Genomic DNA, 14,847 nt, shown 5'->3' on the forward strand with positions numbered 1-14,847 from the left:
AAGTGCTTGCAGAGGGGCAGCACACAGAGCCACATTCCCCCATCCCCAGGGGCACGTTGGTTCCTTCTGAGAGCAGTGTGGAGCCAAGGAGCCTACCTTAGCCTTGCTGTGCCCACCACCACTCAGAAACCACCGCAGGTAAGTGCTGCCCAGAGGAAGGCTGCACCTCAATCCCCAGCCCTGAGCCCTACCCCTGGAGCCAGCACCCCATGCCCCCTCCTGTACTACAGCCCTGACCCCCTCCCAGAGCCAGCACCATGTACCTCCTCTGGTATCCCAACACTCTGCCCCAGCCTGGAGCCCCCTCCTGCACCCAAACTCCCTCCCAGAGCCTGCACCCCAACACTCCCCCACTGCAAACTCCTCAGCCCAGAGCCCATACCCCCTCCTGAACCCCAACCCCCTATCCCAGCCCGGTGAAAGTGAGTGAGAATGGGGATGGAGTGAATGGGGCAAGGCTTTGGGGAAGGGGCAGGGCCTCAGGGAATGGGTGGAGTAGATCCTGGGTTGTCCTTAGACTCAAAAAGTGATCTTGGGCATAAAGTTGGAGACTACTGATCTAGGCCATCCTTGTCAGGTGTTTGTCTAACCTGCTCTTAAAAATCTCCAAGGATGGAGATTCCACAACTTCCCTAGGCAATTCATGTAGTTGTAAGATGATTACCAACATATTCCATGAAATATTTCAAGATATTTATATCCAAAAAAAGTCAAGACAGTAAACTTCTGATGAAGCCCTTTATTCAGTTAAGTAACCAAAAGGTGAAAGCATTCCTATTCACCACGCTTCTCTTCTGGAGGTGGTTCATACTGAGACAGCTGTAGAATTAAAAAAAGGAGTGATTTTGTTAGCTATAGAATGTTAAAAAAACCCTGAAGGCATATTTTACCCCAACAGGAGAGAGGAGTAATTGTTTTATAGCAACCTTTATTCTACAGATAGGTCCACTTATTTTCAAAGACTACAAACATACCCGGTAAACTTTTTTTTTGTGGGGGTGAGAGGGAAGAGAAAACACAATGTATTGTGCAAAAATACAGCTATGGGGGGGGGCTTTTAAAGGTGCAGGGCAGGATTTTCAAAAATTCTTAAGTGACTTATAAAGTCAGGAGATTTCAGCACACAAGATCCATTAAAAGCTTGAGAGTTTTTCCCACTGACAAATATTTAATTTCTTACTTTAAAGAAGAGAGGGTTTTACATTGTGACTGCCCAATACTGGCTACTCATGAGTTAGTATTGGGAAGAATGTCCTACATTCTTGTATGCTGTACTGAAATATGCTGGAGTAAAATGGTCTGACTTCCACCACTAGAATGGGTATTAGCTATTCATGGGACTATTCCAAGGAGTAAAGTTTAAAACAGAGGACAAACCTACCATCAGAACCTTAATCGACAATTCACACTGATGTAGTGATAATTTGGCCACTTAAAATACACCCTGAATTCTCCAATTATAGATACGTATGTATAAAAATTAAGTAGCTGAAGACCAAGTAGATTTCAGAGCCTTTGAAAAGAATCTCTGACATAGGGAAGGTTATGAAAGTAAATATTAGAATATCTAGAATCTGCCACTCAGTTTTAATTTTGCATTTAAAATGTTTCTCATTTATGGGTTAGAAATTCCTAGCCTGATCGAAATATTCATCTGGCATTTACAATAATGTTCAATTAAATTTATCGCAGTGTGCTGCCAGCAACAGCTGCTGAAAAGTGCTCCATGTCTTTTGCACACCAAACTAGCTACAAAATAAAACATCTGGACTGGATCTTAGTCAAGTTTTGCTTTTCAGTTAATTACATGTACTGTTCTTCTGCCCATAACAAGAGAATCAGATTAGCAGGTTTTCCCCTGTGCAGAGAGGTCTTTACACAGGCACCTAGCTGAAAAGGGCAACTTGCTAGTTACTTAACCTTGCTACAGTACTTAATGGAAAGGGAAAATAAAAGTTTCCTCTTTAATGCTCTGCATGTTAAAAGAGTAATGAAGGAAGTAGATTAGAACACAATTTTGCGCACAATCCTCTCATGTAAAAGTTGTTCTGCTGCCTTTCAGAAACCCAACAAAACTCAAAGACCCAGGGAAATGGGTGACTGTTCAGGACAAAAAAGACAGATGGAACAAAAGAGGTAAAGTGCATAAACAGTAGATAGGAGGGGAGAAGAGAAAGTACTAATCAATAGGGAGAAACATTTCAGAGATACAGAGGGAGGATACAAGGAAATGAGAGCAGAAAAATTGGTGGTCCTAATGACACTGAATCATTCTTGATTTCCCCAACAAACTTGGTTACTGCCTGAGGGCAGACTCTTGCGCCTTTTCACAGAGTTGTGGCATATGACCCAAAACTAACTCTGGGCCACACACTAAGTTATAATTCAGCCCTCATTACTGAATGAGTTTATCAGATCTCTTAGACCACTTTCATAGGGAAGTCTCCCTTCTTCTAAAGTCAGATTACTTATTTTAAGCCATCCATGACAAAAAAAAATGCCTGCAAGATGCAATAACTGCATCCTTGCTCCCCACACAATCCATCTAATTTTTTCCCCTCAAGGAAGTATTCCCATTTTAACCCAAGCCAGGACCATTTAGATAAGCATGACAGCTTCACTCAGCAGAATGTTCAAGTCAAATACTTATAGCCTTTTTACTGTAAAACAAATGTGGACAAGAGTGATCAAGTGGATATAGTGTACCTGAACTTTCAGAAAGCCTCTGACCTGGTCCCTTACCAAAGGCTCTTAAGCAAACTAAGCAGTCATGGGATAAGAGGAAAGGTCCTCTCATGGATCAGCAACTGGTTAAAAGGCAGATAAAGGATAGGAATAAATGGCCAGTTTTCAGAATGGAGAGAGGTAAATAGTGGCATCCCCCTCCCACTTCCCCCTCCTCCAGTGACATTACTGGGACCAGTGCTGTTCAACATATTCATCAGTGATTTGGGAAAACGAGTAAACAGTGAGGCAGCAACATTTGCATGATACAAAATTACTCACGATAGTTAAGTCCAAAGCCGACTGTGAAGAGTTACAAAGGCCTCTCACAAAACTGGGTGAGTGGGCAACAAAATGGCACATGACATTCAGAGCAGATAAATACAAAGTAATGCATATTGGAAAACAATCTCAACTATACATACAAAACTATGGGGTCCAAATTAGTTGCTGCCACTCAAGAAAGTCATTGTGGATAGGTCTCTGAAAATATCACTCAATGTGCAGCAGCAGCAGGGGAAAAAAAAAAGCTAACAATACTAGGAACCATTAGGAAAGGGAAAAATAAGACAGAAAATGTAACACCACTATAAAAATCCATTTTACACCCAGACCTTGAATACAGTTGCAGTTCTGGTTGCCCCATCTCAAAGATATAGAAGAAATAGAAAAAGCAACAAAAATGATTAAGGGTATGGGACAGCTTTCATATGAAGAGATATTAAGAAGACTGGGATTGTTCAGCTTGGAAAAGACAACTAAGGGGAGATATGATAGAGGTCTATAAAATCATGAATGGTGTGTAGAAAGTGAATTGGGAAGTGTTATTTACCCCTTCACATAACACAAGAACCAGGGATCACCTGATGAAATTAATAAGCAGCAGGTTTAAAATACACCACAGATAGTACTACTTCATACAACACATAGTCAAGCTCTGGAACTTGTTGCCACAGGATGTTGTGAAGGCCAAAATATAACTAGGTTCAAAAAAGAATTCAATAAGAGGATGGAGAATAGGTCCATCAATGGCTATTAGCCAATGGTCAGGGATGCAACCCCATGCTTTGGATGTCCCTAAGCCCCTGACTGCCAGATGTTGGGACTGGACAACAGGGTATGGGTCATTTGATAATTGCTGTTCATTTCCTTTGAGGCATCTGGCATTGGCCACTGTCAGAAGACAAGATACTGGGCTAGATGGACCACTGGTCTGACCCAGTGTGGCCATTCTTATGCATATATGTCTTGACAGCAAATTTAATGGCGGGATCATTAATGTGACCAATGAGTTTATTGTTAAGTAGGTGTTTGTTTTCTGGACCAACTGGACAAATAGTGCCTTTGTTCTATTGTTGAACTACCACTGATAATATATGGTGTATACTAAGATAGCAGTTTGCAGGATTCAGGCCTCTTTGTAGGCAGTCCCATAATCCATGTAGAAAAGCTTGCATGATCAAAAGTTGTAGAAGGTAAAACATAGTATGTAGTAACTAGTCATTTGGTAAGTAAAGTTACTGTAGCAAACAGCATCACTGCATGGGAAAAAGTATGTCACACACTTTCAGAACCAGCACTGTTTCTCCCCCTCGTTTATGTGGCTATTTGCATGTGCGGTTATGGATCAGTATAACAATGATTTATTTGAAAAAATGTCTCAAATATAATTTGGTTTGAGAACAGATGCCCTACTGAGATAGCTGAGAGGTGCAGGCAGTCTGTATACCCAAAACCATGACTCTGCCTTAGTTTACACTCAGGTTCCATTCGGAAGGTTTTCACAGTCAGAAAACTAGAGGTATTTTAAACTAGAGGTAAACATTGTATTTTGCATACACAAAAAGGCCTCCAGTGGGTCGGATCCTGTGAGGTGTAGAACCCATTAACCTAATAGGTCTCTTACACCTTGAATTTATATTCTGTAAGAAGCCTTTGCAGTTAGCATCTTTAAAATGTTAAAGCAGCAAAGAGTCCTGTGGCACCTTAAAGACTAACAGGCGTATTGGAGCACGAGCTTTCGTGGGTGAACACCCATGTCGTTGGATGCATTAAAATGTTGTAACCTGTTGGAGAATTATCATCTAGGTTGATTTTTACACCATTTTTTGAAGAAGTTAATTCTATCGTTTCCATTCAATTTTACTTAAGTTTGGTACTTGTACTGGTTTCCCATGGCTTTTAAAGAAAGTTAAGAAAAAGAAACTGAGTTGTTAGTCATTTTAGAATTTCAATTGAGTGACCCCTCACCAAGAGCCTATCAGGCTTCCCCTTGACCTGAAACTTGCACAAAGTGACACTGCATTATCACTGATGAATACTGACTATTGATACGGTAACTAATACCAGTGTATTTCTCTTTCATTTACATTTTAAGAATATACAGCAATGGAGACTCTTAAAATATTTACCTTTGCTTTTAGTTTTTTGTTTTCTTCCAACACAGCTTCGTATTTTTCTTTCATCTCCGCCACTTCCAGGCGAAGGGCCTCTACTTCTGGATTTTCTGGAGCTGCGGCTCCTATATGATGCTTCAGAAAGCTAATAAAAGTTAAGTGTTTCTTCACTTAAAAATAATAGCCTGAATCTGAATAAACTACAGCACTGGTAGAGCAAGACATAATGGCAGACTGACAAGATACACCAGATGTCAGTTTAAAAAAAATTGTTTGGCTTTTTTCTTAACAGAAAGTGGCAACATGGCTGTCTGCAGGCCCTTTAAAAACACAAGGAAGGAGAACAGCAAGGCTTACTTAGCTTGTAAAGACGACTGAGAAGGGCACTGTTATAAAATAGTATAAAATAAAAGGTGAAAGATGCTCCTTTTACCCTCTCCCACAACATAAGAACAAGAGAATACTAAACAGTAAGGCAGAAAATTTTAGACAGTAAATACTTTTGTGTAGTAAGCCCTCATAATTCACTGAGGCAGGAGGTCAAAGAGGAAGCCTGGCAAGATTAAGAAGAACTAGAGAGTTGTCAGCACTACACATTCTATTCTAGCAGTTATGCAAAATACACTGTTCCAAACTAAGCAGTACACCTGCAAATAAAAGAGAGGCATTCCTAGGCAAATAGCCTTATGGAAAACATTTAATACTGAAAGGAAGGCAAAAGTCTATTAAACATAAGCCTCTGCACAAAACAAAACAAAAATCGAATAACAAAAAACAACCTGGGTTAGATAAGCCAAAAGCCTCAGGCTGTTGGTAGAAAGGACTTTATCATGCACGAGTTAAATTTCCAGTTCTCTATTGTACTTGGTTGACTAAGTGCCATTTCCCTAAAATTGCTGCTATTATTTAATATGGAAATAAAATATTTTGTTTACTCTATATAATATGGAGACAAACGAGTATCTGCCTTGGACTATGCTTCCATTTTTTGCCTCACACCTGTCTGAAATCAATTCACAGAAGGAAGAAAAAAGGATACTCCAGTGCATTGTTTGGTTTTTCTGGCTCTTCATATAGGGCTACCAACACTGTAAATAAAAAGTGTCCAACAGTTGAAAGCAGAAGACACCCCAAATTGTTCAATTTCTTAAATGTGCACCAGTAGTCAAAGGTAATACGTGAGACATAAAAAAAAAAAATTACTTCCAGATTAGTATTCTAAAGGTGATGTTTCACTAATTTAAACATTCACACACAAAGATAATTTTGACTATAATAAAAGCTAGGACAATGAACAGGTATTAGTGATTATACAGAGTATTACTGAGAGACTCATGTACATCCAACATAAGCTTTGACAGTTATGTAGCTGGAATTATTTGCCTCACACCTTATTATTTGCACCACTGGAAGCTCTCTAGTGTAGCCAAAGACAGAATCTCCTTTACTAAGTTTGGAAAACTCAATATTCTCCTCCATCACCAGGCCTCCTTTACTGGACGGCCAGGGGGAAACCAATCGCACCCACCTGCTGCTTTGCTTCTAGCGTGGAAGCAAGAATCCTAAATGATGTCTCAAGAATGCAGTTGCACTCTTACAGTCCCACCACTTGGCTCCTCCATCACCCATCTACATGTTGTGCTCATCTGCAGGGGAACTCAGTGTTACATTGAGTATGGTACTCAACTAATATTTCGAGTTAACGCAGATGTGCACCAAAGACAACCACCTGGCACGAACTTCTGAAGTATTCATTGTTCAACGCTTTGTTGACTGAATCCTCAGAAGAGCTTGAGCCACCAGTTCTCCTGTTTGATTAATACTTAGATTTCTGGACTTGGAATGAAGCCAAAATGAATACAATTTATCACTGTCAGTATGTCCGCAGTTGAGGATTTTTTGTTTTTAAACTGATCAGTGTCTGGGAATAGAACACCATTGTTGAAGGTACCGAGTTAATGTATTGTCAACTTAACCAACACATCTTAACTTGCTAGCCTGGACATTCTCAACACTCGTTCATGTAATTTTGGACTCCAAAACTTCCCTTCCAGGACAAGTGTGTAAGCTACTAGAGTTCACTGTCAGTTAACGGAAGAGTAGCTATATCATCCTTTTAGACTAGTTAGTGAGCAACAACAGCTTTAGAGCCACCAAATGGAGCACACTGATATATCTGAAAGTGGCAAAAACACTAACTTCAGCTAAACTTACTCACATTAAAAAGACTGCATGTGGAGTGAAATGTCCTCCACACTCTAAATATGTATTCACCATGGAGTGGTGAAAGTGAGTAATAGTAAGCTGATCTGCACTCACACCATGTTCCTTAAATGAAAAGACAGAATCTATGTGCAATTTAGCTCCATTCTAAAACATTCACTATCATCTGAAACTTTGTACAGTGGTAGAATATCCCTACCAACTGTGGGACAAACCGAAGTGTATTGAGTCTCCAGATGCTCCATTTTACGGAACAGTTTTGACCTAAATGCTATGGCAGCAGTTAATAAAGCAATTAAACAGATTACTTGCTTTCATTTTCATTCAAGGAGAAAATATAAGCTAACTAGAAACACATAAAACAAATGTTTAATATATTAGAAACAAAAAATAAAGAATGGAAAGCTATGAGAACACTTTCTATAATACCCTTTGAATTAGTGTATATATCCCATCCAAAAACGAACAAGAATGTTAAGGTTGCACAGTTTAACTTGACTGTCTGCTTGTGAAAATGTATTATGATGCAGCCTTTAATTACATAAAAGACTATTCCTGAAACTCAAGATACCATAGGTTTTCTACAAGCTTAAGTATGCACATGCAGGATTTTGTGATATGTATTCATTAGCATAATCCCTATTTTCTCTCTGACAGACTTTTGTTATGCACCACTGTATTTGCATAGTCTTTTCACTAGGCACTTATGACAAAAATAAGAGGAGAGGGGAGAAGCATCAGGACTAATTTTGCCATTACAGACACAAAAAAACCACAAACCAACAAAATAAAAACCATGCATGATTAATAGGCTAAGGAACAGCTGAGAAAGTGGATATTTATGCAATTACAAAACTGAAAAGTATATACAAATATTTAATTCTCTCGAGTTATTTGTATATTGTTTGACTTTCTTAGATTGTGAGCTATACAGGTGATGAGGGCAGGATAAAAACCAACACAGAATTTCTACTGAAGTTGTCAGATTTTCTGTTTGTTCATTCAGTATTTAACCTAGTGGCACCCCAATCCAGATATGGTGATTTGGGTACTTCCACAACACAGATTATAGCCAGCACTGGTAATTAGACATATTAATATTTTCCATTGAGAGACTCTTTTTGGTCAAAAACTATTAAGTTAAAAGTAACTACATTTGGACATTTTATGAGTTGTACTTTTTATTAGTGTCATTTGTGGTTTATAGATCCAAAATCCTTCAGAGATTGTCATAAGTCAGTGTAAAAACATTCTCAACTGTGGGGTGTGCATTGGTTGACCCTGGGGCGGGGGAGCAGGAGGGGTGCAAGCTCTGGGAGGGCGTTTGGTGCAGGAGAGGGCTCAGGCAGGGGTGCAGGAGGGGGTGCTTGGTGCAGGTTCCGGACGGGAAACACTTGCCACAGGCAGCTCCCAGGCAGCAGCACAGCAGTGCTCAGGCAGGCTGCCTGCCTGCCATGGCCCCATGCTGTTCCCAGAAGCGCCTGGCTGCTGGCACATCTGTACAGCCCCAGGCAGGGGGGAGAGAGGTGGCTCTGGGGGCAGGCATGGAGACATGCACCCCAGGGGCCGCAGAGACGTGCCAGCAGCCAGCCACTTCTGGGAGTGGCATGGAGCCATGGCAGGCAGGCAGCCTGCCTGAGTCCCACTGTGCCGGATCGAACTCGACTCCTCGACTGATTCGCCTGGAGCAGTGCTAAGGCGAGCTTGGAGGGACTGGAGGCCATTCGGTCAGGATTGGAGGCAACTTTTAGTGGCCAAGAGAACGCGATGGACTGGCAGAGGCCCCAAGATCGACCAGTTGATTGCGATCAAGGGGCTGGTGACCACTGATTTAGATAATGGCATAGAGAGTACACTTAAAGTCTGCAGACAATACCATGCTGGAGAGGTTGTAAGTGCTTTGGAGGATAGGATTAAAATTCAGAATGATCTGGACAAACTGCAGAAATGGTCTGAAGTAAATAGGATGAAATTCAATAAGGACAAATGCAAAGTACTCCACTTAGGAAGGAACATAATCAGTTGCACACATACAAAATGGGAAATAACTGCCTAGGAAGGAGTACTGCAGAAAAGGATCTCGGGGTCATAGTGGACCACAGGCTAAATATGAGTCAACAGTGTAACACTGCTGCATAAAAACCATACATCATTCTGGAATGTATTAGCAGGAGTGTTGTAAGCAAGACATGAGAAGTAATTCTTCCGCTCGACTCTGCGCTGATTAGGCCTCAGCTGGAGTATTGTGTCCAGTTCTGGGCGCCACATTTCAGGAAGGATATGGACAAATTGGAAAGAATCCAGAGAAGAGTGACAAAAATGATTAAAGGTCTAAAAAACGTGACCTCTGAGGGAAGATTGAAAAAAAAAATGGGTTTGTTTAGTCTAGAAAAAAGAAGACAGAGGGGATATGATATCAGTTTTCAAGTACATAAAAGGCTGTTACAAGGAGGAGGGAGAAAAATCATTTTTCTTAATCTCTGAGGATAGGACAAGAAGCAATGGGCTTAAATTGCAGTAAGGATGGTTTAGGTTGGACATTAGGAAAAACTTCCCAACTGTCACGGTGGTGAAGCACTGGAATAAATTACCTAGGGAGGTTGTGGAATCTTCATCATTGTCTAACCTGCTCTTAAATATCTCCAAGCACCTCTCAGGGATTGTCTAAATAATACTTAGTCCTGCCACAAGTGCAGGGGACTGGACTAGATGACCTCTCAAGGTCCCTTCCAGTCCTATGATTCTATGAAGCAGATATGATTGAACTCTAAATAAGTCAGAGGGATAGACACCAGGGAGGGAGAGGAGTTGTTCTTGTGCCAATGGTGGCACAAGAACAAGTGGATATAAACTGGCCATTAACAAATTTAAACTTGAAATTAGATTAAGGTTTCTAACCAGAGGAATGAAGCTCTGGTACAGCCTTACAAGAGGAGTAGTAGCAAAAAAACCTTAAATTGTTTCAAAACTGAGCTTGATAAGTTTATTGAGGGGATAGTATGATGAGGTAACCTAAAATGGCACATGGCCCATCTGTGTCTGCTATTAGCAAATATCTCCAACAGGCAGAGATGTGGCACTAAATGGGGAGAATTCTTTCCTAGTAGTCTGACTAGTGGGTCTTCCCCACATGCTCAGAGTCTAACTGACCACCTTATTTGGGGTCAGGAGGAATTTTCCCATATGAAACTGACAGAGAGCCTGAGAGAGGGGAGGTTTCACCTTCCAATGGGGCATGGGGCACAGGTCACGAGTTTGAACTAGAGTAAATAGTGGCATCTGTAACGTTTTTAAAATCAAGATTTGAGGACTGCTGAAACTCAGACAGAGGTTATAGGCCTATTGCAGGAGTGAGTGGCTGAGGCTCTGTGGTCTGCGATGTGCAGGTTGTCATACTAGATTATCATGATTGTCGCCTTGAAAGCTATGCAAATGCTACCTGCCTTTAATGCACAGAGGCAAGGACAGAATAGCAATGGGATGGGTGGGGAGGCTTGATAGCAGCAGAGTGGAAGAGGGGCAGGAACCAGAGAGCACAAAGACAGGGTACAAACAAAGGAGAAGTGTTTACAACTAGAAGCATATTCCCCACCAAAACATAGAATTGAACCCAGAATTATCAAATAACTTCAGAAACACTAGCAAAATGTGTCTCATCCCTCTTTAGTGGTTAGTCCACACAGATTGCTGCTGCTATCAGTTGCTCCATTAGCTTGGGAGAGGTTTCTGCAGTGGACCTAGAGCAGGGGCAGGCAAACTCTTTGGCCTGAGGGCCACATCGGGTTTCAGAAATTGTATGGAGAGCCGGTTAGGGGAAGCTGTACCTCCCCAAACAGGCAGGCATCACTCAGCCCCCGCCCTGCCCCCCCCTTGCTTCTTGCCCCGACAGCCCCCCCCCCCGACTCCTGCCCCATCGACCCCCCCCGCTCCCTGTCCCCCCATCCAACCCCCCTCTCCTTCCTGACTGCCCCACCCGGGACCTCTGCCCCATCCAACCACCCTATTCCCTGCCTTCTGACCGCCCCAACCCCTATCCACACCCCCAGCCCCTGACCACCCCCCAAACTCCCCTGCCCTCTATCCAACCCCTCTCCCCCACTCCTTGCCCCCTTATGGCGCTGCCTGGAGCACCAGTGGTTGGCAGCACAGCTGCACCATGACAGAGAGCTGCACCGCACAGCACAGAGCACCAGGTCGGGTCAGGCCAGGCTCTGCAGCTGCGCTGCCCCAGGAGCTCGCCACCCAGAGCATTGTGCCAGTGGCGCAGTGAGTTGAGGCTGCAGGGGAGGGGCCAGGGGCCAGCCTCCCACGCCAGGAACTCAGGGGCCAACCTAGAGGTCACAAACCTGCCAACAATCCATATGAGGATCAATATGATTCCACAAGATGGAATTTGATTAGTTTTTGTTTCTAAATGTGTAATTAAATAAAAAATATGTTAAAGGAATATTCTGATTGCAGAGAAGTGTCAGGATTAAGGCTGCTTGTGCCCCTTTTTTGCATACAGGAAGATCTGGATGACCTTGTAAACTGGAGTAATAGTAAAAAGTGCAGGGTCATGCATTTAGGGATTAATAACAAGAATTTTGGTTATAAATTGGGGACACACCAGTTGGAAGTAACAGGGGAGGAGAAAGATCTTGGAGTGTTGATTGTGAGCCACCAATGTGATATGGCCGTTAAAAAAGCTAATGCGGTTTTGGAATGCATCAGGCGAGGTATTTCCAGTAAAGATAAGGAGGTGTTAGTACAGTTATACAAGGCACTGGTGAGACCTCATCTGGAATACTTAAGTTCGGGTCTCCCATGTTTAAGAAGGATGAATTCAAACTGAAACAGGTACAGAGAAGGGCTACTAGGATGATCCGAGGAATAGAAAACCTGTCTTATGAAAGGAGACTGAGTTTGGCTTGTTTAGCCTAACCAAAAGAAGGCTGAAGGGAGATATGATTGCCCTCTATAAATATATCAGAGGAATAAATACCAGAGAGGGAGAGGAATTATTTAAGCTCAGTACCAATGTGGACACAAGAACAAATGGATATAAACTGGACTCTAGGAAGTTTAGACTTGAAATTAGATGAAGGTTTCTTACCATCAGAGGAGTGAAGTTCTGGAACAGCCTTCCAAGGGGAGTAATGGGGGCAAAAGACATATCTGGCTTCAAGACTCAGCTTGATAACTTTGTGGAGGGGATGGTATGATGGGATAGCCTAATTCTGGCAATTAATTGATCTTTGATTATTAGCAGGTAAATATGCCCAATGGTCTGTGATGGGATGTTAGATGGGGGTGGGATCTGAGTTGCTACAGAGAATTCTTTCCTGGGTGCCAGCTGGTGTGTCTTGCCCACATGCTCAAGGTTTAACTAATCGCCATATTTGTGGTCAGGAAGGAATTTTTCTCCAGGGAACATTGGCAGAGGCCCTGGAGGTTTTTTGCCTTCCTCTGCAGTGTGGGGCACGGGGCACTTGTTGGAGGATTCTCTGCACCTTGCGGTCTTTAAGCCATGATTTGAGGACTTCAGTAACTCAGACATAGGTTAGGGGTTTGTTACAGGAGTGGGTGGGTGAGATTCTGTGGCCTGCATTGTGCAGGAGGTCAGACTAGATGATCATAATGGTCCCTTCTGACCTTAAGTCTATGTGCATGACACTCTTTAGTTACATGATTACATACTTTTTTTCACCCTACAAGACTTCTGACTCATTCAGTATACCAGGAATCAAAAAGAACTGTGTAGCAAATGAGCCTTTTGTCTACAAGAACCCTGCCTCCTTTGTTGTAGAGGCTGAATGTTGTGGAGCAAATAAAGCGGAGAATTATAGGGAGAAAAAGGATAGTCTCATGGTTACAGACCTTGAATGCCACCCTGAAGAACTGAATGTTATCCTTACTTCTGCAATGCTGAACAAGTCACTTAAACCAAAACTCACAGGTACCCACTATGTGGAGTGAGTACCAGGGATCGAGGCCAATGGGTCAGAGTTGCAGAAGTGGGGTGTGCTCAATGCTATAACTGAAATCAAATAGAACTTTGCTTTGAATATATAAAGTGCTACAGAAATAGTAAGTACTCTGAAAAAAATAAGGCCTGACCCCCAGGATTCTCAACGAGGGCTACTGGTCACCTACCACCTGACAATACTGGGCGGCGAGGGTGCCCGGAGAGCAGCTGCTAGAGAATAGCCCTGCACCCGCTTGCAACCAAGGGCAAGAGAACACGGACCTTTGCTCCCTGCGCGGCGCAGGGGGAGCATTTCCCTTCCCCCACGCTGGGGGCAGCGACACGGAGCATTTACCTTTGGTGAGCGTGTCCAGCACCCCGGATTTCTCCAGGTAGCGGCGGAACTGCTCCCGCTTAGAGTCCGTGGCCTGAGGGAAGGATGGGAACAAGGTTAGCGCGGGGCGGGGCGAGGCGAGGCGGCCCGGGGTCGGCGAGCCGGCTTCGCCCGGACCCGTCTGAGAAGGGCGCAGAGGCAGCCAGCGGGACACCGAGACTCCGCGGTGGAGGAGGGGGGACCAAGAGAGGGCGGTGGGTTCCGGGGAGAAGTTGCAGCCCCGCACCTTGTAATGCGCCATCCCCGCCCGCTCCGCACCGAGTCGCTCTGACGACTGGGCCGCGCTTGCGCCCTGGGTCTTTTACGGGAGGGAGGGGAAGACACGCAGCGTTCCATCAGTCACCATGGAGACGGGAATACACGGCCCTGCCCCTCCCCCAACTTCTTTTTGGCGTCCTTCCTTGGGCCTTTCCGCGACCTGTCTCTGTTCCACTCTTCTCCCCCACTTCCGCACCTTCTCCCGCCTTCCTACCGCAGGCCCTGCCCAGCCCCGCCCCCTTTCCCCGCCTGGCCACTCAGCTCCCTTCTCCCCTCAGGCCCTGCCCAGCCCCGCCCCCTTCCCCCGCCTGGCCACTCAGCTCCCTTCTCCCTTCTCCCCTCAGGTAGTGCCCAGCCCAGCCCAGCCCCCTTCTCCTCGCCTGGCCACTCAGCTCCCTTCTCCCGCCTTTCCTCAGGCCCTGCCCAGCCCCCTTCTCCCTCCCACTCAGCCCCCTTCTCCCCTCAGGCCCTGCCCAGCTCAGCCCTCTTCTCCCGCCTTTCCACCGCAGGCCCAGCCCCGCCCCCTTCCCCCACCTGGCCCCCTTCGCCCTCCCTTCTCCCCTCAGGCCGTGCCCAGCCCAGCCCCCTTCTCCTCGCCTGGCCACTCAGCTCCCTTCTCCCGCCTTTCCTCAGGCCCTGCCCAGCCCCCTTCTCCCTCCCACTCAGCCCCCTTCTCCCCTCAGGCCGTGCCCAGCCCAGCCCCCTTCTCCTCGCCACCCGCCTGGCCACTCTTCTCCCTTCTCCCCTCAGGTCGTGCCCAGCTCAGCCCCCTTCTCCTCGCCGCCCGCCTGGCCACTCAGCTCCCTTCTCCCCTCAGGCCGTGCCCAGCTCAGCCCCCTTCTCCCCGCCGCCTGCTTGGCCAGTCAGTCCCCCGGTCAGCTGCCTCCGGCCGAAGCCGTTCCCAC

At 44.8% G+C, this 14,847-nt stretch overlaps 1 protein-coding gene across 2 annotated transcripts; it reads right to left on the bottom strand.

Moving 5' to 3' along the window:
• Positions 1-724: 724 nt before the first annotated feature.
• Positions 725-14,154, bottom strand: LOC123355546 (MYC binding protein). Of its 2 annotated transcripts, none has more exons than XM_044998146.1 (5): positions 13,911-14,154; positions 13,646-13,718; positions 6,160-6,208; positions 5,136-5,265; positions 725-819 (listed from the first exon to the last, which is right to left on the bottom strand). In XM_044998146.1, exons 1-5 carry the CDS (start codon positions 13,923-13,925, stop codon positions 775-777), a joined length of 312 nt encoding a protein of 103 aa, XP_044854081.1. In that variant the 5' UTR covers positions 13,926-14,154; the 3' UTR covers positions 725-774. The 2 variants fall into 2 exon arrangements, with proteins under 2 accessions (XP_044854081.1, XP_044854082.1); XM_044998147.1 differs by having other exon boundaries at positions 725-2,807; positions 13,911-14,153.
• Positions 14,155-14,847: the final 693 nt, after the last annotated feature.

Source organism: Mauremys mutica, chromosome 23 (genome assembly GCF_020497125.1).
Source record: "Mauremys mutica isolate MM-2020 ecotype Southern chromosome 23, ASM2049712v1, whole genome shotgun sequence".
Taxonomy (NCBI): Eukaryota; Metazoa; Chordata; order Testudines; family Geoemydidae; genus Mauremys; species Mauremys mutica.

Bases quoted from the DNA above. Each gene is read 5' to 3' on its own strand.
- LOC123355546 (XM_044998146.1), bottom strand. The intron at 5,266-6,159 runs GTATCCTTTTTT...AACTTTTATTAG, and splicing joins AAACCAAACAATGCACTGGA to CTTTCTGAAGCATCATATAG. The intron at 820-5,135 runs GTAAATATTTTA...TTAATTCTACAG, and splicing joins ACAAAAAACTAAAAGCAAAG to CTGTCTCAGTATGAACCACC.